The 22,760-nt window shown below is 47.4% G+C and overlaps 1 protein-coding gene across 2 annotated transcripts; it reads left to right on the forward strand.

The window, feature by feature from the left end:
• Window positions 1–1,828: 1,828 nt before the first annotated feature.
• LOC309384820 (H-2 class II histocompatibility antigen, E-S beta chain-like) lies at window positions 1,829–20,338 on the forward strand. 2 transcript variants are annotated; one of them, XM_081938624.1, is made up of 6 exons: window positions 1,829–1,979; window positions 3,271–3,543; window positions 18,330–18,611; window positions 18,766–18,879; window positions 19,109–19,132; window positions 19,985–20,338. In XM_081938624.1, exons 1-6 carry the CDS (start codon window positions 1,895–1,897, stop codon window positions 19,996–19,998), a joined length of 792 nt encoding a protein of 263 aa, XP_081794750.1. In that variant the 5' UTR covers window positions 1,829–1,894; the 3' UTR covers window positions 19,999–20,338. The 2 variants fall into 2 exon arrangements, with proteins under 2 accessions (XP_081794750.1, XP_081794751.1); XM_081938625.1 differs by lacking the exon at window positions 19,109–19,132.
• The last annotated feature ends 2,422 nt before the right edge of the window (window positions 20,339–22,760 follow it).

Consider the following 22,760-nt stretch of genomic DNA (forward strand, 5'->3'; position numbering starts at 1 on the left):
ATCTCTGCGTGGTCTCCTCCCCCTTCCTCCCCACATTCACCACTCACAGGAGGACAGAGAGGGACCCCTCCCCTTTCCCCGATTGTAGCCGAGGTGGGGGGTCTCAGCCGCGGCTCTCTCTCGCCCCTTCCCAAGTGTCTGGGTGGGAGTGGGCTGCCTGGAGAGAGGAAGGGAAGGAAAAGCGAAAGCGAAAGAGGGAAAGTGAGGCTGGATCCTCTCCCCAGCTCCCCCTTCACAGGGGAGCCCCTGAATTTGGGGAGGAGGCCAAGGACCCCCCACCCACCCCCCATAATCCCCCATGGCTCAATAGGGGCCTGGAGGGGGAGGGGGAACTGAGGGAGGATATTGGGGGCTCTGAGTTGCTTCTCCGGAACTGGGTGCCCTTTGTGAAAGGGGCTGGAAACCCTCCCTTTGAAGGGATCTTGAGGGGCTGCAGGGGAGGATATTTTGGGATTCCCCCCCTTTCTTTCCTCCCTCCCCCCCACTAGACATCCCCCCCCCCCAGCAAGTCTGCCTTCCTCTCTGGGACTGAGAGAGTCCCCTTTCCCTCCTCCAGGGAGCATCTTCCTCCAGTCTCTCACGGAAGACGTCCAGCCACCCCCCCTTCTTCCGTGGGACCCTCCTCCTTTCATAGCGGCTGGGAGCGATGGGCCCTGGAGTCCTCCTGACTCCCCCTCACAGCCCATTTCCTGGCCCAGACGAAAGACCAGGGCCGCTTCCTCAACGGGACGCAGCGGTGCGGTTTCTCTTCATATGAGTCTACCACCAAAAAGGGGGGATGGGAGGGGGTTTCTGCGAAAGAGAGAGAGAGAGAAAGAAAGAAAGACAGAAAGAAAGAGAGAGAAAGACAGAAAGAAAGACAGAAAGAAAGAGAAAGAAAGAAAGAAAGAAAGAAAGAAAGAAAGAAAGAAAGAAAGAAAGAAAGAAAGAAAGAAAGAAAGAAAGAAAGAAATAGTAGGGGGGAAATTTAGATTTGACCCCTGCATCCCTACGGAGATTCCCCCGTGCTAGTCCAACCCCCTCCTCCAGCAGGAGATTGTTAAAGTGAGTTTCTGTCTTTTGACCCCCCTCAGTCACATGACTCCCCACTAAGCCACGCCCACATAACATGTAGGAAAAAAATGGATTTCACCCCTGGATCCCTAGGGAGATTCCCCCGTGAAGGAGGAGGGGCTGGGGAGAGAGGATCCGGCTGGATCAGGAGGGATCCCTGCAGATCCTCTCCGCCTCTTCCTGCCTGGACTGTCAGCTGAGGGTTTTCCTGGCTTCCCTTCGGATTGGGGTGAGTGTGGGACCCCCAAGTCCTGGCTGGCTGTGGGGCTGCCCCTCCCCCCTTGTCACCCGGTGCAGCTGTTTTGGGGGCTCCCTCCTTCCATACTGAGGCCGGAAGGACCCCTCGAGCTCTGGATCCACTTCGCTCTTCTGGAGTCTCCGCAGCTCCAGCCTGGGCTCCTTCTGGGCACTGTGGGAACTCAAAGGGCATCTAGTCCACCCTCCAGGCGCACAGAGGAAGGGAGATTGGATGAGAATTGGGGGATGGGGGGATGGGGCAAAAGGAAGTCCACATTCCCCTCCGGAGCTGGTATGAAACAGGCCCCTCGAATGCAGCCCCCCCCCGACTGAAATTACTCCCCCTCCCCCTTTCTCCGCTTCTCTCTCTGCGCCGAACTAAGTCTTCTATCGGGTGAAGTCAAGGGAGGCTCTGCCCGGAGACCGATGACGCTGCAGAAGGGTGGATTCCCATTGGTCCTTCTGCTCCTCCTGGACCCTCCCACTTCCGAAGTCCGAGGGAAACTCCTCCTCCCCCCAACCCGGACCCTCCGATTCCGCCTCTGGGGCTGGAGGCATCGGCGTCTTTCTCCTCTCTCTTTGGGGCGCTTGTGGGGCGGCATCCATGGCTTTTCCTGGGCTCCCCCTGATGCTGCTGGTGGGGGCGCTGGCCCGGATCCCCGGAAGCGAAGGGGGGAAGGAGACCCCCGGTAAGGAGGGGGCTGGGCGGGGGAGGAGGGGGTTGGGGGAAGGGGGAGGTTGGGAAAGACCCCCGGAGGGGGAAGGAAACTGCTGGGTCTCCAGAGCCTCCAACAGCCTCGATCTCTGCGTGGTCTCCTCCCCCTTCCTCCCCACATTCACCCCCAGGAGAACGGAAAGGGACGCCTCCCCCCTCGTTCCACTGTTGTAGCCGAGGTGGGGGTCTCAGCCGAGCCTCTCTCTCGCCCCTCCCCAAGTGCCTGGGTGGGAGTGGGCTGCCTGGAGAGAGGAAGGGAAGGAAAAGCGAAAGCGAAAGAGGGAAAGTGAGGCATTTTCAGCCCTGAATCCCCAGAAGGAAAAAGATTCATTTGAGCAAAAGGATTTTGGCTTCTTCAGAAACTTCCACTTTTTCTCCTGAATCTCAAATTTGAGGCTTTGAAGGTCAGGCAAGAGGGGGGCTTCTGTCCCTTCTGGGGGAGACCCTGAATTTGGGGAGGAGACCAAGAACCCCCCACCCCACCCCCTATAATCCCCCATGGCTCCATAGGGACCTGGAGGGGGAGGGGGGAAGTGAGAGAAGGGGATTTGGAGGCTCTGAGTCGCTCCTCTCAATTGGCTCTCAAAAACTCCCCTTTGTGAAGGGGGCTGGAGACCCTCCCTTTGAGAGGCTCTTGGGGGAGGGTGCAAGGGCTCTTTTGGGGGGAGGGGGCTAGGAAACATGTGGGATCCCTGAGGATCCCCCCAAGGGAGGGAGTTGGGCTGGAGATTGGAGGGGAAGAAGAAAAGTTGGGGCGACCCAGGGAAGGTGGGGGTTGTAGGGCTGGGAGACCCCAGGAGTCTCAGTCTAGATGTCCTCATTGTGCCCCCTCCCCATGTTCCCCTCCCCCCCAATGGAAGAGACAGAGGGAGATATGGATATTATTACCTTCCCTCCAGCCCCTCCCCCCATCATTCCTCCCCCTTTAGATCCCACGTTCCCTGCTCGACCAGCTGAGCTTCTGCCTGCCTTTTCCCACCCTGGGAGGATGGAGGGGGGGTCCACCAGGAGGCTCCTCCCTCCCCTCCCCCTCTTTCTTTCCTTCCCCCCCCCACAGACCCCCTCCCGCCCAGTAAATCTGCTCCCCCCTGGGACTGAGAGAGTCCCCTTCCCTCCTCCAGGGGGGCGTCTTTCTCCAGTCTCTGAAAGGAAGTTCCCCCGCCATCCTCCCTTCCCGAGTGGATCCCCCCCCTTTGCTGGTGGCTGGGAACGATGGGCCCTGGAGTCCCTCCTGACGGCTTTCCTCCTCCTCCTCCCCCTCGCAGCCCATTTCCTGCACCAGGGGAAGGTCGAGTGCCGCTTCCTCAACGGGACGCAGCGGGTGAGATACCTGCAGAGGTACTTCTACGACCGGCAGGAGTTCGCCCGCTTCGACAGCGACCTCGGGGAGTACGTGGCCCTCACGGAGTTTGGGAAGCCGGATGCGGACAAGTGGAACAGCGATAAGCAGGACCTGCAGTACGAGAAGGCCCAAGTGGATTCCTTCTGCCGGCACAACTACGAGGCTCTCCAGACGGGTCAGATGGTTGGCCGGAGAGGTGAGTCCGAGGGGAGGGGGGAGTTTGGGGGGAGGGGGGAGTTTGGGGGGGGGAGTTTGGGGGAGGGGGGAGTTTGGGGGGAGGGGATGTGGGGACCCCCCTTTTCCTTCCCTTCCCTTGAGGGAGACTCTCCCGGGTGAAAGTTTTCCTCCTTAGTTCTCCTCCTCCTCCTCCTCCCTCCAATTCTCCCTCTGACCCTCATTCATTCCCACAACTCCCCCCTTCTCCTCCCCCCCCCAAGGACCCCAAACCTTCCCCTCCCCGGAATCTGGGACCCCCTGGATCCCCCCCAATAGATCGAATCTCTTCATCCACCAACCTTTAGAGCTCAGGAAATAAATAGGTATGTAAGTAAAATAAATTAATACATGAAATTAAATCAATAAATTAAATAAATAAATAAAAACTTAAAAATTAAAAGTTAATAAAATAAACAAATAATAAAATAAATACATAAATAATAAAATAAATAAACAAATAATAAAATAAATACATAAATAATAAAATAAATAAACAAATAATAAAATATATACATAAATAATATAATAAATAAACAATAAACCAAATAAATTAATCAACTGGCTGAATAAAATAAATAATAAACTAAACAATGAAGTATAAATCAATCCATCCAGATAGAATTTATAATCATGAATCAAACCTGAATCAAACCTGAATCCTGGTCTGGCGTTTCCTCTTCCTTGAGCAGAAGCTGATTCAGAGGCTGAGAAATTTCATTCAGCTGATTTTGGGGGTCCGGGAGAAAAGCCCCCCTTGAAGCCCCCTTTTTGCCCACAGACTCACCTTCCCCTGCAGCCGAATGGCTCCCGTCTTCCTTCCTGGGGAGGCTCCTGATTTGGGGGAGGGGAGAGTCCAACCCCCCCCACAAACCTTAAGGCTGAATTTGGGGTCCCCAGAGACTCCTCCGGCCTCCATTCAGCCCTGAAGCCCCGGATTGTTTGAGCGTCTCTTCCACGTTCTTTGCAAACTGCCTAGATTTCTTTTTCTCATTTTCATTCTCTGCGTAATGCTAATAATTGTATTTATTCCTGTCGACTGATGGGGTTTCAGAGGCCAAGCATGGTGGAAATGAAGGATTCCGGCTGCCCTTGTTGCCACCCGGTCTTTCCAGGGGAATTTTCCTCCTTTGATGGAAGCTGGGAAAAGGGAAGAGAATATCCTGAGTCTGAGGTTCCCATTGGGAGCCCAGGAGGGTCTCCAGAAATAACCTCTGACCACAGAATGGAATCAGAGGTTTCTCCCATAAGAGGGGAAAAAAACCAGCCCCATCCTAAGAGAGAAAAGGCCTTTTACGGGGAGATCCTGGGCTTTTCCTCCTTCCCTAAATTATTCAATATTTCAAGGGAACCGAAAGAGATTTTGTTCTCCACAGATTCAGTCTGGAGAAAATCTTCATTTTCCCTCCTAAATTCTTCCCTGCAAAGCTAGGAGGAGGATCACATCCATCTAATAGGATATCAGAATTAGGAAACGAATGAATAATATTCTCTCAAATTTGAGAGAGAGTTTGAAATAGTTTTACCACCAAAGAGGATGTTTTCCTGGAGATAATAATCCCCTGATTGATAACATTCAACATTTAATTATTTCTTACTATCAATTCAACATTCTTGTCATCTGGCACATTTGAAATAATTCCCATTCCAGCAATATTTACCATGGAAATTTCCTCCCTTCTACTAATTTATCTAATGATTTTTCATAACTCCTGAAAGTGCCTCAGTCCCTTTGCCTTTGTTTCTCCCCAGCTTTCTCCCCCTAAGCAGAATGCATTTTTCAGATAAATTCAAAATAGTGATCCTGAATTTCATTGGGATTCATACATTTCCTTCCTGTGAAATCCCTCCTCACAAAAGTATTATTTTTACTGCCATGAAAATATTTCAGAGGAGAAGCAAAGAATATTAAATCTGTTTTTCTTAGTCCCTTTGCCTTCGTTTCCTTTCTTTTAATAAATATTCCGTGCATTTAGAGCAAATTGTTGGTCCGGCTGCAGTTCAGGAGACCTGAAATCACTGGGTGTTTCTTGAGTCTCTTTGGGGGGATTTTCTCTTCCTTTTTCTTTGACTTCTGAGCTGACTTTTCTCTCCGGAGAGATCCGGGCGTCTCCTTCCCCCGAGGGGCCAAAGCTTTTCTCTGGCCACCAAGAGAGGCTCTCAGCCTTTCCTGAACTCTCCCCAAAATCAATTCAGCCTCGATTTCTCTGGGAAAAATCCCCTCTGAGTCTTTTTTTAAAAAAATATTTTATTAACAAACATATAAAATACACACACACACACATGAAACTTAGGCGTACAACACATTTACACAGTGCAATACAAACAGGAGCTTCCTGTTCTTTCCAGTAGCAATTATCACTTTATATTATTATTATTATTATTTATTGAATTTATAGACCGCCCCCTCTCCCCGAAGGGACTCGGGGCGGTGTACAGATAGAAGCTAAAAAACCGTATACACAATAATAATATGTTAGAAACCCCTTGAAAACAAATTAAATATGGAGTCTGTACAATACTAGTAAAAATTAAAAAACAGCTTAAAAAGTTTACCCCCCAAAAAACTTTAAAATACCGGCCAGGAGGATTGAAGATTGAAACTACGATTGGGCCAGGCCAGCTAATTGGAACAGGTGGGTCTTGAGTTTCTTGCGGAAGGAGCGGAGATCGGTGGTAGTTCTGATGTCGGTAGTTCTGATTTCCCATTCAATTGTATTTCATTTGAGTTTCACCATTCTTAACTTTCTTATTTTACTCATAACTATTATTTTTGAGTTTTGTTACATTCCTTCATTGATTCTTGTTTCTTTCCTCCATCCACCTCTACCATTTATCCCATATCTGGTAGAATTCTGATTCTTCTTTTCCCTGAATTTCTTTAGCTAATTTGTCCATTTCAGCACAATCCATAATCTTTCTTATTATTTCATCTTCGCTTGGAGTTAGTTTGTTTTTCCATTTCTGGGCAAAGGCAATCCTTGCCGCCATAGTTATATGTAGTATTAAATACCGGATTTCTTTTTTGTATTTCGCAGACATTATTCCTAAAAAAAAAAATCAGGTTTCCATTCTATTTTAACCCCCGTTATTGCCTCCAGCCAATTTTTGATCTTTTTCCAAAGTTTTTTAGCCTCCTCACAGGTCCACCATAAATGGTAATACGTTCCGTGTATCGATTCGCATTTCCAACATTTTGGGGAGGTATTTGTTGATATTTTAGCTAACCTTGTTGGTGCCAGGTGCCATCTATAAAACATTTTGTACTGGTTTTCCTTGTGTGCAACTGAGAGTGTCATTTTTAAATTTGTTCCCCAAAATTTTTCCCATTTGTCTAATTCAATATTATATCCAAAGTTCTGCGCCCATTTTATCATTTGCTCTTTCACAATTTCCTCATCCATTTTATACTTCAGGAGAAATTTATATATTCTCCCTATCATCTTTCTATCTGAGCTTTGAATAATTTTATCCAATTCGTGTGGTTCTGTTTCGATGTCATATAATTTGGTATCTTTATTGTATTTAGTTTTGATTTGAAGGTAAGTTAGCCAGTCAATTTTCATGTTCTGTTCTGCCAATTCTTTAATTGTTTTTAAGTTTCCCTGTCTATCAATTAAGTCTCTATATCTTAGCATTTTGTTCAAATCTATCAAATTTGGATGAGTCCTCCTTTCTGTCGGTGATAGCCAATTCGGAATTTTCATATAATGGGTTTTTTTTAATTTTGAGCCATTTTTGCAATAACGCTCTTTTAATTAAATGATTTTGAAAGTATTTGTGTGTTTTATTTTTATCATCCCATAGGAATGTATGCCAGCCTGCTTGCAAATCATGGCCTTCCAGGGTCAAAATTATTTTATTCTTTAGCTCTATCCAATCCTTCACCCATGTTATTGATACTGCCGATGGATATAGATCGCAATTTGTTAATGCTAAACCTCCCCTCTCCTTGCTGTCTTGCATTGACTTTACTTTAATCCTCGCTTTTCGTCCCTGCCAAATAAACCTAGCGGTTATTTTGTTTAATTCTTGAAAGAATTTTTTACCTGGATTAATAGGTGCGGCTTGCAACAGGAATAAGATTCTTGGTAAAATATTCATTTTAATTGTCGCTATACATCCCATGAGTGATAGTTGATTTTTTTTCCAATTTTCTAACTCTTTCTTTTTTGTATCACTAATTTATTATAGTTATCGTCTTTAATTGTGGAACATTTTGCCGACACCCAGATCCCCAAGTATTTCACTTTCTTAGTTATTTACATTCTGGTTGTTACTTCCAGTTCCTCTTCTTGCTTTTTTGTCATGTTCTTGGTTATCATTTTTGTTTTGTTTTTATTGATCTTTAGTCCTGCCACTTCGCCATATTCTTCTAATTTTTGAATTAATTTCAGACTGGATTCTACTGGATCCTCTAGAACAAATACTAAGTCATCGGCATAGGCTTGGGCCTTATATTCTTCATTTTTGAGTCTTAAACCTTTTATTCCCTGGTCCTTCCGAATTTCATTTAATAAAATTTCCAAAGTCAATATAAACAGCAAAGGAGAGACGGAGCATCCCTGTCTGACTCCTTTTTTCATTTCAATCTTCTCTGTTAATTCTCCATTCATCAGAACTTTGGCTGTCTGATTGTTATAAAATCCTTCTATCATTTTTATAAATTTTTCTCCAAATTTCATCTCATCCAATAGTGTTATTATAAATTTCCAGATTACGTTGTCAAATGCTTTTTGTGCATCAAGGAAAACCAGTACCATTTGTTTTTCTGGATGCGCCTCGTAGTACTTTGGTTTATATCTATAAACCAAAATAGCAATAATACATTCTGGATTAGTGTGTTTGAGATTGTGATTTTATTTATTTCAAAATGACTGGCTTAGTTCAATGTAATAGCTGTTTTGCACCTGTCTTTCGCAGTACTCTTTTCAAATTTGGATACTGTCCCCTTTGTAAACAAATTACGAGTCTACATAGGCAGATTACCTATCTAGAATCTGTAATCTGTGCTCTCCAAGCAGAAACTAGGTGTCTACGTCAGCCATTCCACTCTACGGTGAAGCCACACTATCAGCCCCCTCTACCACAAAGATCTTGCAGGAGAAGAGCTGTCTGGACAACTGTGGGATCTGGCAGGTTGAGAGCTGTGAACCATAAACCCAAAGCTTTTGCTGTGACCCAGCAAAACAGATATAGTGCCCTTGCTGACCTTAATGGGGACACTAAAGAGATAGGTCAAGGCAGTTGTGATAATGATGACTCAAATAAGCAGGGGATCGTGGTCCAAAACGAAGAACTTTCTTCGGAAAGGCGAAAAGGGGAACCAGGTATCACACATCAGTCGCAGAAGAAGATCAAGGTATGTAAAAAGAGAAGTCACCTTCTGGTTGGTGATTCAATCGTAAGAGATGTTAATTTAGGAGAGGATACGGAGGTTTTAAAAGAGGTCAGGTGTCTGCCAGGTGCTACTGCCAGCAGAGACAAGAGGCGTATTCTTAAGATAGTCAAGAATGCAAGTAAGGACTGTGACGTTGATGCTATTATACATCTTGGCACTAATGATCTATCCCAGAAAGATGTACTTTCTGTGCAGAATGATTTCCAGAACTTGGGGTATGAACTTAATAGTATAGGTTGTAGGCTTATCTTTTCAGAGGTTTTACCTGTATATAAGGAACAAAAAGGGAAGGGCCAGCGTGTAGCAGAGTTTAATGTTTGGCTAAAGGAGTGGTGTAAAAGGGAAGGCTTTGGTTTTATTAGTCATGAAGCCTGTAGCTGGTCCAATGAAAAACTGTACAAAAGAGATGGGTTGCACCCATCCAAGAAAGGAACTGAGTTACTTGGCATTAAATTCACAGATTTTCTTGATAAACATTTAAACTGAAGAGCGGGGACAGAGAATTAATAGATACAGAACATCTCTGTCCCCAGCAAACTAAAATTCATAGGGCTATAAATGCATGTAACATAGATGTGTGTGTGGGTAAGATTATCACTCCTGCTGTCAAGCAAAACCAAGCATGTAATAGTGATTGTCATACCATGTGCATGAATCACACAAGTGGCAAGAAAATAGGGGCAGTCAGGCATAATACAGGTTATGTAGACAGTAAACACAAGGTCAATCAAAATGGACTCAAATGTCTATATACCAATGCACAGAGTATGAGGAATAAACAGGGAGAATTAGAAATTCAAGTAAAAGAGGGCAGATATGATATTATTGCCATTACAGAAACTTGGTGGGATGAAACTGACAAATGGAACATACAGCTAGAAGGATTTAAATTATTTAAAAGAAATAGACCAAATAAAAGAGGAGGTGGAGTTGCACTATATATAAGAAATAACTACGTCTCTACAGAAATAGAGCACAACAATAATGAGAACTATCTTGAATGCATTTGGGTCAATATTAAAGGTTGTGGGGGAAATGACATTGCCATAGGTCTATACTACAGGCCACCCAACCAAGCAGAGGAAGAAGATGAACTTTTTGCTAGTCAGCTAACTAAGGTATGTAGGAAGCACACCACAATAGTAATGGGAGATTTTAACTACCCTGACATCAACTGGGAAACAAACTCTGCACCAAGTGGAAGATCCAACAGGTTCCTAACAAACCTAGCAGACAACTTTGTTTTCCAAAAAGTAGAGAAGGAAACAAGGGGGTCAGCCATACTGGACTTAATTCTCACTAACAGAGAGGAAATGATAGAAGCTGTTGAAGCCATAGGAACCCTGGGGGCAAGTGACCATGCAATATTGGAATTCAACATTATCCAAACACAAGTAGTAGAACAAAGTCAAACTAGAGTCTTGGACTCTAAGAAAGCTAATTTCAATAAATTTAGAGAGAGCTTGGGAAAAATTCCATGGATGAGAATCCTCGAGGGGAAAACAACTCAAGAAGCTTGGGAAATTTTGAAAAATGAGATTAGAAAAGCCCAGTCTAACACAATACCAATGAAGAAGAAAAACAACAGCTCCCAAAAGAAACCAGCATGGCTGCATAAACAACTATCTGACAAACTGAAAGACAAAAAAAGTAAGTATAAAAAGTGGAAGGAGGGGGACATAACTAAGGCAGAATATCAGCAAATAGCCCGAGCCTGTAAAGATGAAGTGAGGAAAGCTAAGGCTCACAATGAAGAAAGGCTTGCCACAAAAGTAAAAATTAACAAAAAAAGCTTCTTCCAACATGTTAAAAACAAGAAAAAAGTTAAGGAAACAATTGGTCCATTGCTAGGAGAAAGTGGCAAGAAGGTGACAAGCAACAGGGAGAAAGCAGAACTATTTAACTCATGTTTTGCATCTGTCTTTACACAAAGGGATAAAACAGTCCAACCTATCAAAAGCAGCACCACAAAATTAGGAACACAAATTGAAATAGGGAAGAAAATGGTAAGTGAGCACCTGTCTACCCTAGACGAGTTCAAATCACCAGGACCGGATGGATTACACCCCAGAGTTCTGAAGGAACTAGCAGACGAGATCTCAGAACCACTGAATTATATCTTTCAGAGATCCTGGAACACAGGGGAACTACCAGAGGACTGGAAAAGAGCTGATGTGGTTCCCATCTTCAAAAAAGGGAAAAAATTAGATCCAGGAAACTACAGACCTATCAGCCTAACCTCAATACCAGGAAAGATTCTGGAAAAAATAATCAAGCAACGAATTTGCGAACACCTAGAAGCAAACAAAGTAATAGCCAAAAGCCAACATGGATTTGTCAAAAACAGATCATGCCAGACTAATCTTATTGCATTCTTTGATAATGTGACAAAATTAGTGGACCAGAGGAATGCCGTTGATATAGTTTACTTGGATTTCAGTAAGGCTTTTGATAAGGTAGACCATAACCTACTACTAGATAAAGTAGAAGAATGTGGGTTAGACAGCATCACCACCAGATGGATTGGTAACTGGCTGACCAACCGCACTCAACGTGTAGTTCTCAATGGAACTGCATCTACATGGAGGGAAGTATGCAGTGGAGTACCCCAAGGCTCTGTTTTAGGCCCAGTACTCTTCAACATCTTCATCAATGATTTGGATGAGGGAATAAATGGGGAACTCATCAAATTTGCAGATGATACCAAGCTGGCAGGAATAGCCAACACTCCAGAAGATAGGCTTAAGATACAGAAGGATCTTGACAAACTTGAACATTGGGCACTATCTAATAAAATGAAATTCAATGGTGAAAAGAGTAAGGTTCTACATTTAGGCAAGAAAAACGGAATGCACAGGTACAGTATAGGTGATACCTTACTCAGTAGTAGTAACTGTGAAAGGGATCTTGGAGTCCTAGTGGACAACCATTTAAATATGAGCCAGCAGTGTGCAGCAGCTGCCAAAAAAGCCAACACAGTTCTAGGCTGCATCAACAGAGGGATAGAATCAAGATCACGTGAAGTGTTAATACCACTTTATAATGCCTTGGTAAGGCCACACTTGGAATACTGCATTCAGTTCTGGTCGCCACGATGTAGAAAAGGTATGGAGACTCTAGAAAGAGTGCAGAGAAGAGCAACAAAGAGGATTAGGGGACTGGAGACTAAAACATATGAAGAACGGTTGCAGGAACTGGGTATGTTTAGCTTAAGAGAAAGAAGGACTAGGGGAGACATGATAGCATCATTCCAATATCTCAGAGGTTGCCACAAAGAAGAGGGAGTCAAACTATTCTGCAAAGCACCTGAGGGTAGAACAAGAAGCAATGGGTGGAAACTAATCAAGGAGAGAAGCAACTTAGAACTGAGGAGAAATTTCCTGACAGTGAGAACAATGAATCAGTGGAACAGAAGTTGCCTCCAGAAGTTGTGAATGCCCCAACACTGGAAGTCTTTAAGAAGATGTTGGATAGCTATTTGTCTGAAACGGTATAGGGTTTCCTGCCTAGGCAGGGGGTTGGACTAGAAGACCTCCAAGGTCCCTTCCAACTCTGCCCTTGTATTGTATTGTATTGTACTCTATTATATCTAGAATGATTCTCGTATTATTTCTAATGTGTCTGAGAGGTAAAAATCCGTTTTGGTCTGGATGTATTCGTTCATTTAAAACCTGTTTAATCCTTCCTGCCATAATTGCTGCAAATATTTTATAATCGGAGTTTAGTAATGAAATTGGCCCGTAGTTTTGAATTTCTTGTAGGCTGGTTTCTTCTTTTGGGATTAGCGATATTATTGCTTCTGTCCATGATTCAGGTATCTTGGCTTTTCCTAAAACTTCATTAAACACTTCCACTCCTAACTCTTCCAATATTATTTTATTATATTTGTATAGCTCCACCGGTATTCCATCTGGTTCTGGGGTTTTATTATTTTTCTGGTTTTTCAAGACTAGTTCCACTTCGGCTAACGTTATTGGCCTGTTTATCGCCTCCCTTTGCTCTTTTGAGATTGGTGTTATCTTTGCTGTGTTTAAATAATGCTTTATTTTGTTTTCCTCCATACTATCTTCTGCGTATAGTTTTGTGAAGTATTTATGAATAATATGCTTCTTTTCTTCTGTTTTGTATTGAATTCTTCCCTCATCATCTTTTAATTGATATATCATCCTGAGGAACTCATAGTGGCGGCCTATCACCAGCTTTACTCACTCAGTGATCTTTGTAGCCGGAGCTCCCCCAATTAGGGTTCCATCCACTTGCTCAAACGGAATGGGTTGTTTCAGGGGTCTGGTGCGTATACCTATTTGCTCCACTATTGACATGCTGATTAAGCATCGGGTGCAGCCGGTATCTATAATCACCCCAACTTCCCCTTCTACCCCCGTTTTCGGTATTTGGAGTTTGGCTTTTATCTGGAAGGGGCGGATAGGTGCACTCACCATTGGGTCGTCTTCTGGGTTTCCTTCCTCTTCCTCCTCTGAGGTGGCCAGGGCGTTTTCAGTGGCTCCGCTCTCTGCCCCTGCTGGCTGTTGTGCCAGACAACTTTTTTCTGGTGGTTTTCTGGTGGTTTCCTTGATTGTGTTGGCAGGTGGTTGGCGTGGTTGTGGAACTGGGGCTGGAGCCCAGCATGTAGATGCCCGGTGTCCAAGCTGACCACAAGGGTAGCACTTTATTTTGGGGCCCCAGGAACGCGGGGTTGGTGGGGGCTTTTCAGTTTGCTGCCTCTGCATTCGGTGGGCTAACGGTTTTTTTTCAGGGGTTCTGGTACCCGGCTTTGGATAGGTGTTAATCTCATGGTCCAGTATGATTGCAGTGGTGTACCATTCTTGGATACGATCTGGGGTCCCCCTTACGGCACAAGCTTCTTTCAGTTTGGGATCTAAGGCCTTTTTGAACGTATAGACCAATAGTCTCTCTGGCCAGTAACGTAGTCTTCCAGCTATTCTCCGGAATTCCCAAACTAATTCTTTGACCGGCCGACCCCCCTGTCGTAATTCCTGGATCTGGTCTTCAGCATCTACCTGTTGGGCCACATCGTAAAATCGGGCCCGCATCAGTTGGATGAACCCCGTTATGTCATCTAACTCAGGAGCTGCTTCTTCATGGAGTTCCGCTATCCATTGTGCTGCCTCTCCTTCATTCATCCCCTCTGCTATTTCTTGATTCAGTTCTCGATCCATCCGGTATTGTGGGCCTACTTGGTCAACGTACGCCAATACTCGATTCATAAAGTAAGCTAGTTTGTCTCGGCTGCCATCATAGGTTCCATCTCTGGCCATTGGGGGTGAGCAGCTCCCCCCCGTGGACCGGGCGCGCAATTTGGGCGTCCTCCTAGATACGCAGCTGTCGCTGGACGACCACGTGACGGCCGTGGCTATGGGGGCCTTCCACCAGGTTCGCCTGGTGCGCCAATTGCGCCCCCTACTGGACCGGGACGCCCTTCGCACAGTCACTCACGCCCTGGTGACGTCACGTTTGGATTACTGCAATGCTCTCTACATGGGGCTCCCTTTGAGATGCACCCGAGGGCTGCAGCTGGTCCAGAATGCGGCCGCGCGGGCAGTTATGGGGAGTACCAGGTACTCCCATGTAACACCTCTCCTGCGCGAGCTGCACTGGCTACCTGTGGCTTTTCGGGTGCGTTTCAAGGTGCTGATTCTCACCTTTAAAGCGCTCCATGGCTCAGGGCCTAGTTATTTGCGGGATCGCATCCTACCCCATACATCCCTGCGACCAATACGCTCTCACAGAGAGGGACTCCTCCGGGTGCTGTCCACCAAACAATGCCGGCGGGCGACGCCCAGGAGTAGGGCCTTCTCTGTGATGGGCCCGACCCTCTGGAACAACCTCCCCCCTGACATTAGAGTCATCACTGATCTCCGCTCCTTCCGTAAGAAACTCAAGACCCACCTGTTCCAATTAGCTGGCCTGGCCCAATCACAATCATGATCTACTCCCTTGACTCTCCCGGCTGGTTATTTTAAATTGGGGTATTTTAATCTGGTTTTAATCACCAATTAATTCTTGCACTACTGTACAGACTTGTGTTTAATTTGTTTTTATGGGGTTGTGTAATTGTTGTATATAATGTTTTTATTCTGTCTGTACACCGCCCCGAGTCCCCTTGGGGAGAGGGAGCGGTTGACAAATCCAATAAATGAAATGAAATGAAATGAATGATAGGTTGCACGGAACCTTGGGGGTGTGGGAGGAGGAGGGGGTGCTGGTGGTTGAACCGGAGCAACCTGTCGGCCTGCTACTTGGGGTGGTAAGCCTCTTTGTGGGGCCACACCCATCGGTTGGGCAAAAGCCTGCTGAGGCATTGGTGGGGGGGCTGGACCCTGTGGTGGTCCCAGTCCCTGGCTCTGCCTCTGGGCAGCCATTTGGGGTGGCGCCATTTGTTGGGAAGGGGCAGGCGTCCACTGGCATTGAGCCCATCCACGACCCGGGAAGAAAGCCCAACCTGGATTGGCTTGATTGATGGGTTCAGAGCCATCACTTTGCAGAGGGGGGGAGGTGAAAGTGTTCCAGGCCCCTTTCGGCTGGGTAGTTTTTACTTCCCAACTTTTTTTCACTCCAGGAGTGGGGGGTGCTGATTCGCTGGTGGCTGTGTGGAAAGAACCAAGGTCTCCACTCCACTGCGCAGCCGTTTCTCTGCTGGGAAAGGAAAATGTGGGCTTTGCTAGGCTCCACCCGGGTGGTTCTGGGGGCCCCAGGGTTTTTTTTTCACTCACATTTAGGCGTCGGAATTGGTCCTGAAGGCCCATCAAAGACTGGCTGCGTGAGAGCGGCTGAGACCTCCATTCATCTGCTCTTCTCCCCATCCTCCAACCGTCTGTCAGAGTTCCCTTGGGGGGGGCCCTCTCCTTCTAGCAGGCATTCTTGAGAAGCAATAAATCCCGAAGCTTCATCTCGCAGGTCTCATTCCGTCTGTGAGGAAAATCTTGGTTTCGGTTCCTTTTGCCAGGCGCCCAGCTAAAGTTCCCTTTCCCTCGCCTCTGCAAGTTGAACTATTTCTTTAGAAGGTGCATAGATAGTTTCGACAAAAATAAGCGATCCATCATCCTTAGCCTTCTCTGCTGCATTCTTTCCTTCTTCCATCTTCACTGAAATTTCGTCCTGCCCAGGATTGGGTCAGAACTGGGATTCAGTACCCCGGTGAAAGTAAAAAGATTTATGGGAGAGTTGAAATAATGTCAGCGTTCCAAATATCATGCAGAATTAAATCATTGTCCAAGGCAAAGTTATCCTTAAAACTCCAATTTAATAAGACAGACATTTTGGCATTATGCTGTGAAATTTCAACTCTTAACGTACATCCTTTGGGTTCACCCAGTTAAAAGTTCATCATGTAAGGTTGAGATTGTCTTTGCAACGTTTCGGCAGGATCTCACCTGCCATCTTCAAGCGTGGGCTCAAAATGTGGGCTTAAAATGGGAACGGAGCTGCCGTCTTTCTGTAAGTCTTGGTGGGAGGGGATGGGGTGCTGGCTTTGTTTCAGTAAGTGGAATGATTGGTTGTGTGGTTGTATCATGATTGGTAGATTGGTGCTGATTGGTGCAGGCTGTGTGTGCATTGTTGTTTTGTATTGTAACGGCTTGGGTGGTGGGTGGTGTTCGTTTGTTGGCTAGGGCTGGTTTCCAGATGTTTGGTAGGCGGGAGGTATCATCACGTTTGTTCATGCTGTGGGGGTGTTTCTCTATTTCGATGGCTTCCATGATTATTCTCTTGTGGAGGTGTTCTGTTTTGGAGATTAACCTGGCTCCTTCAAAGTTGATTTCGTGTCCTGTAGCTTTAAGGTGCTGGAAAAGGGAAGAAGTTTTTTCTTTTTTTCCTTACTGCGTTTTTGTGTTCTGCGATGCATGCATTTATTCTCCTGTTTGTTTGTCCTATGTATATTGCTGGGCAGATTTTGCATGGTATTTCGTAGACTCCTTGGTTTTCTAGCTGGATTTTGTCTTTGGGGTTTCTTAAGATGTTGGCTATTTTTTGGTCAGTGGTGAAGGCTATCCTGATATTGTGCTTGTGGAGAATTTTGCTGATTTTATCTGTGGTGCCTTTGATGTAAGGGAGGAGGGCGATGTCATTTTCCTGTTCTGTATCTTGGTTTTTTGGGGGAGTCTCCTTTTGGATTAGGTTGGTGATTGTTTTTCTTTGGAATCCATTGGAGATTAATACATTTGTGAGTTTGTGTAATTCAGTTTTCAGGTGGTCTTTGTCGGCTAGGCGTTTGGTTCTGGAGATGAGGGTCTTGGCTACAGAGTTGATCTGTGCAGGGTGGTGATGGGATTGTGCATTTAAGTAGCGGTTGGTGTGTGTTTTTTTCTGGTAGATGGTGTGTCCTAGGGAGCCATTGGGTTTTTTGTAGATTAGGACATCCAGAAAGGGAAGTTGGTTGTTTGCTTCTATTTCCATGGTGAATTGTATTTTGGGGTGTAGGTTGTTGAGATGTGTGAGGAAGTTGTCCAGTTTTTCTTTTCCATGTGGCCAAATCACGAAAGTGTCATCAACATATCTAAGCCAGAGTTTGGGTTTGTGGGTCACATTTTCTACTGCATTTGGCATTAAAGTTGATATTAAAAACAAACCTTGAATATCACCGTGTGAGGGAGACAAAATGTATTGTGTGTTCCTGCTGTTTTAAACTGAGAGGTCTTCAAATGTTGATTAAATTAAATTCCTGGATGGACAGAAGGAGAAAGTGGTGTCTCGGAGGAGGGTGGGGGTGTTTAAAAAAATGGGACTTCTGTTGGGTGTGCGGAGGAAATGATAGGCAGTGATGATCCCTGCAGCCTGGAACAGCTGATTGGTGGAATTCCAGGAGGTTTTTAAGAAGAGGTTGGACAGCCACTTGTCTGAAATGTTACAGGGTTTCCCTCCTGAGCAGGGGGTTAGACTAGAAGACCTCCAAGGCCCCTTCCAACTCTGTTCTTCTGCTGAGGGATTTGCCTATTTTGATGATTCTTCCCTTTGGATGAGGTCACCTGATCCCAACCAGGAAGGATTTAGGTTTTCCCATTTTTCAGGATCCCTTTTCATGTCTTCCTGCAATTTGCTTTGGAAGATGACTCCAAACACCGTCCCAAAGGTCTTTTCTCCAAAGGCAACTGGACTTTGGTTTTCCTTCAAGACATTTTGCTTCTCATCCAAGAAGCTTCGATTCAGGCAGTCAGAACTGAAGAAACCTCTCGGATGAGAAGCGAAATGTCTTTTGGGAGGGAAAAAAGCTCCTTTGGGACAACCATGACCTGGACTGACTCAGAATCTCCACAGACACTCAAAACACAGAATATTTTTGAGAGAAAAAAGGAGCCTTGAACTAACCAACCTGTGTCTCTCATGTGCCTCCTTCTCCTCCTTCCCTCCAGCCAAGCCCACCGTCACCATCTCCCCCACCAAGATGGAACCCACTTCCCCCAACACCATCCTCCTCTGCACCGCGACGGGCTTTTATCCCGTGAAGATCGAGATCCAGTGGCTGAAGAATGGCCAGGAGGAGAAGGAGGGCGTGGCCTATGGGGAGGAGCTCCAGAACGGAGACTGGACCTACCAGCTGCAGGTGATGCTGGAGACCCAGCCCCAGCGAGGAGACGTCTACACTTGCAGGGTGGAGCACGCCAGCCTGGAGGCCCCCATCACCGTCCAGTGGGGTAAGCCCCTCCCCTCCCTCCCCTCCTGCTCTGGGGACCCATCCTGCCCTGAGAAGGGGAAGGACCCTCCCTGTAGAGAGAATAAGAATGGACCCTCCTGGGGGAAGGTGGGCCTGATCCTCCTGCTCAGGTGAGGCTCCTTCTTCTTCTCCAGAGCCCCGTACCTCCAGCTCTGCCAAGAGCAAACTCTGGACGGGGATAATGGGAGCTGTGATAGGAGTGGCCTTCTTTGCGGTGGGGCTCTTCTCCTACCTGAAGAGCAAGAAAGGTGAGTCTGGGGGGCTGGAGAAGAGGTTGTGGGGAGGGGACCACCTAGGGGAGGCCTCTCAGCAGGTGGCCAAGAGGGTCTCCTTGAGGAATATTTTTGGCAGCTTCTCTTGTTTGAGGGGCTATTAAGGGAAGATCATGCAACCTATTATGGGCTATCGAAGGGGAGGGGGACCCTCTGAGTCCTGCAGCCCATGAAGGGTCCTGATTGGGTCTTTTTCTCCTTCCAGCAATTCCCATCCAACCTCCTGCAGGTGAGTTTCTCCTCTTCCTCCCTCATCTGAACTCCTCCTAAAAGTTATAGGTGGTTTTCTTTTTAATTCTTTAATTGGTCCTTTTTTTAAAAACATGCCTGAACAATATTCCACCCCTGTGGCTATTCTGAAAGGGGTGAGTCCAATGCTACTATGCACTGTGTCATTGAAGGCCACTTCAGCAAATGGCAGGAGATGTTCCCACCTAAATTGCTGATAATTAACATAAGCATCTCAGGTATTGTTCTATCGCTTTGTTAGCTCGTTCTTAAGCACCTTTCGTACTTGGATGGAAGGTGGAGCTGAGCCCTTGAGATGATCCTATCAACTTAATGAACTCCAACTTCCAAAACTTCACCCTGAACTAGACACCCCTCCCCCATCTGAGATGATCCTTCTTGGCCCCCCCTTCAGACTCATTTGGGCTCATTAGTTGGAACCTTGACAGGCTCCTCTCCCTGACCCCCCCTTCTCCTTGTGAGAATTCACACAATTTCTGGCCAAGTGACCTCAGTCTGCACCTTTTTCTGCCACCCCCTTTGTAGCCCCCTCTTCTTTCTTCATATGGAAGGTCTGCAGGGAGTGGGATGCCCTCTTGATTAACCCTCTAATTAAGTCAGGGAGAATTCCAAAATCCCCTGGAGATGAAATGGGGAGGAATCCCTCATCCATCCCAGCCTTTTCGTTCCTACAATCGGCACATTCTCCCTCTATCTGTCCCTGCCTATCAACCACCCCCCTGCAGTGTGGGTCTGCCTTGGGATTGGGGTGCTAAAAGGGAAGATAATATGATTTTTATACTAAAAGTTTCTCTTTATATCCTAATTTTCTTCCCCATCTCTTTTTCTACAGCACTCATGAATTAATCCTGCTCTCTGATGCAAAAGGAAATTATTTCTTTAGTAGCTGATGATTCTTTGTCCTGTTTGCAACCTGTGAAAAATGGAAGCTGAAGGTGGCAGTTTGGAGAGTGGTGGAGAATGTCAGCCTGGACCTTCTCCTGCTGAGTTCCCCCCACCAAGCATCCTTTCGGGGCCTCTCTTTCTTGGGAAGGAGCGTTGGAGATGATCTAGACTGCCCCCAGGAATGCTGGGTGGACCTGTCCCTCCAGCCCCCTCATCTCCCCTGGCTTTGAACCCACAGCAGCTTCATCTACATTATTCTTCCTATGAATCACTTCCCTTCGCTTTGCTATAAAGGAATAAACTTCTGATGTAAGAAAATCCTGCAATTCTTCCTTCCTTCCTCTTCCTCCTCTTCCTTCCCCCACAGGAGGCTCCTCCGTCCGCTGCCTCTGGATCAACCGGCCTGGCTGCTTCGGGTCAGAAGCCAGAACTGGTTTGGGTGGGCAGATCCAGGGAGGGGAAGGGGCTGGACCCACTCCTGCTCAAAGGCTTCCCTTCCCCTCAAGCCCCCTCCTGAGGAGCAGAATGCCAGCAGACACAGTTGTCTCCAAGCACTTTTGGGGAGACATTGGTGGCAATTTCCCCCTACATTCACCCAGCCATTTGAGCCAATTTCCCTCCTTCACGACCGGAGGCTCCTGCCACATTTTGGCACCCAACGCCTCCCTCCCTCCCTCCCTCCCTCTTTGGGACTCAGAATCTAATGGCATGGGGTCTCCTGCTTGATGGTATAGATGGTGATGGGTCTCCCCTACTCGAGCAGGGGGTTGTTCTAGATCAGCGGTTCTCAACCTGTGTGTCACAAACCCTTTGGGTGGGGTCAAATGACCTTTCACAGGGGTCTCCGAGGAGCCTCCCGTGGAGAGGCTGGTGAGAAGCCGGCCCGAAGGGAAGGAGCGGCTCGGGCTCCCCGCGTGGTGGAAGGAGAGGTGCCAGAAGACTGATGGGCTTCCCAGCAGGCCAGTCCGGCTGGCCTCCCATGCGGACGTTTTTCAGCGACTGGTCCTGCCCAGGAGCTCCTACGGGGCGCACGCCTTCGCCGGGGTTGAGCTGCATCAAAGGGGGAGGCTTGAGTAGCGAGAAGGGCAACGGCTGAGGAGAGGTTGTGGCGGCCACCGAGTCTCCACCTGACATCGCTTCCCCCCTCTTCCCCCAGCACAGGCCTGGCTCCGCTGAGCCGGCTCTGCTTAGTTCCGCCGGGATCCGAGGGGGAGACCGTTAGCTGGAAACCGAACAGAGAAGGGAAGGGAAGGGAGAGCAGACTGGGGACGCGGGAGGGGGAGGAGGGGGTTACTGGTTGGAAGTCTGCCAGTTGGGATCACCGGGAACCCAGCTGGAGGAGGAAAGAGCAAAACCTTGCGCCGGTAGGGGAGGGGCTTCTGCTGCTCTCACCGAAGGCGGCCGAGCGCCCAAGATCACACACACACACACACACACACACACACACACACACACACAGAGAGGGGTGGGGGGGGGAAGGTAGGAGCCGGAATGGAGGTGAGGCTGCTGACCCAATCGCGCAATCTGCTCTCCGCCCCGAGAAGGCACGAGTCTCTCGCCTCCTTTTGCCATTCCGCGTCCTTTGCAGGCAACTCGGTGTCGGGAAGAGCTCCAGCATTTTTCTTGTGCTCATCTCTTCCGTGCGTGCAAGCAAAATACCCTCCTGGACCAGGATCAACCACGCTGCACAGGAGACTCCTCAGCGCCAGGCTCATGTCAGCGTGAGCCTCGGTCCCCTTCGTGTTGGCTCGGAAGGAGGAGAATGGAGAGCAGCAGCAGCTGGTTGGGTGCCGGGAGGGAAGAGCTCCGGTTCTCCTGCGCTGCACGGGGCTCTCCTTCCGCAGGGCTCTGGAACTCTTCCCTCTCTGCATCCAGAGGCGGCTGCTCCGGCTCTTCCCTGAGCCAACAGGGGGGGACGGGGGACCGCGGCTGGCGCTGAGCTGAGTCTGGCGCTGAGGAGTCTCCTGCGCAGCCACCTACTCGCTTCTCAGTGGCGGCAGCGGAAGGAGTCGCTGTCCCCGCCGCCGTCATCCCGGCCCAGGAGGGTATTTTGCTTGCACGCACAAGAAAGAGATGAAAGAGAAAAAGGGGAGAAAGAGAGCTGGAGAGAGAGAATGGGAGAGAGGAAAAATAGAGGGAAAGAAATTAGAGGGAGAAGGGGGAGAGGGAGAAAGAAATGAAAGAGAGCTGAAGGGAGAGAATGAGAGAGAGGGAAAAGAGAGGGAAACAAATCAGGGGGAAAGAAAGGAAGAGAAAATTTCCTTTCCTTTTTCCTTTCCTTTTTCCTTTCCTTTTTCCTTTCTTCTCTTTTCCTTTCTTTTTCTTCTTTCCCATTTCCTTTCCTTTCCCTCTCCCTCCCTTCCCTTCCTTCCTTCCTGGGGGTCTGAGGGAGAGGGAGGGGACCCTTTACCTCCTTGCCCCCCCTCCCCAACATCTGCTCTGATGGCAATTATGGCTAAAAAAATTCAGGTGCTCAGGCATGAAAATGTGCCACTCAAACACTATACTTTTCCACACACACTAAAAAAAAATTAGAGTGAACTTTGATTGTAACTTATTCTGGTATCTAACATATTCAACAGAGGGAGAAAGGACTAAACTAGAGAATTCCGATAATCAGCTTGTTTGAGGATGGTTACTTGCCATTGGTGTTAATTTTTAGCCACCCCATGGATAGACTTTATCTGGGGAGACCCATCCTCCTCCTCCTCCTCCTCCAGGCC

Source organism: Natrix helvetica (assembly GCF_964273705.1).
Source record: "Natrix helvetica genome assembly, chromosome: 1".
NCBI lineage: Eukaryota > Metazoa > Chordata > Lepidosauria > Squamata > Natricidae > Natrix > Natrix helvetica.

Coding starts and splice junctions, on each gene's coding strand:
- LOC309384820 (XM_081938624.1), top strand. CDS start 1,895: ATGGCTTTTCCTGGGCTCCCCCTGATGCTGCTGGTGGGGGCGCTGGCC. Junction 1,980..3,270: donor AGGGGGGAAGGAGACCCCCG/GTAAGGAGGGGG, acceptor TCCCCCTCGCAG/CCCATTTCCTGCACCAGGGG. Junction 18,880..19,108: donor CTACCTGAAGAGCAAGAAAG/GTGAGTCTGGGG, acceptor TTCTCCTTCCAG/CAATTCCCATCCAACCTCCT.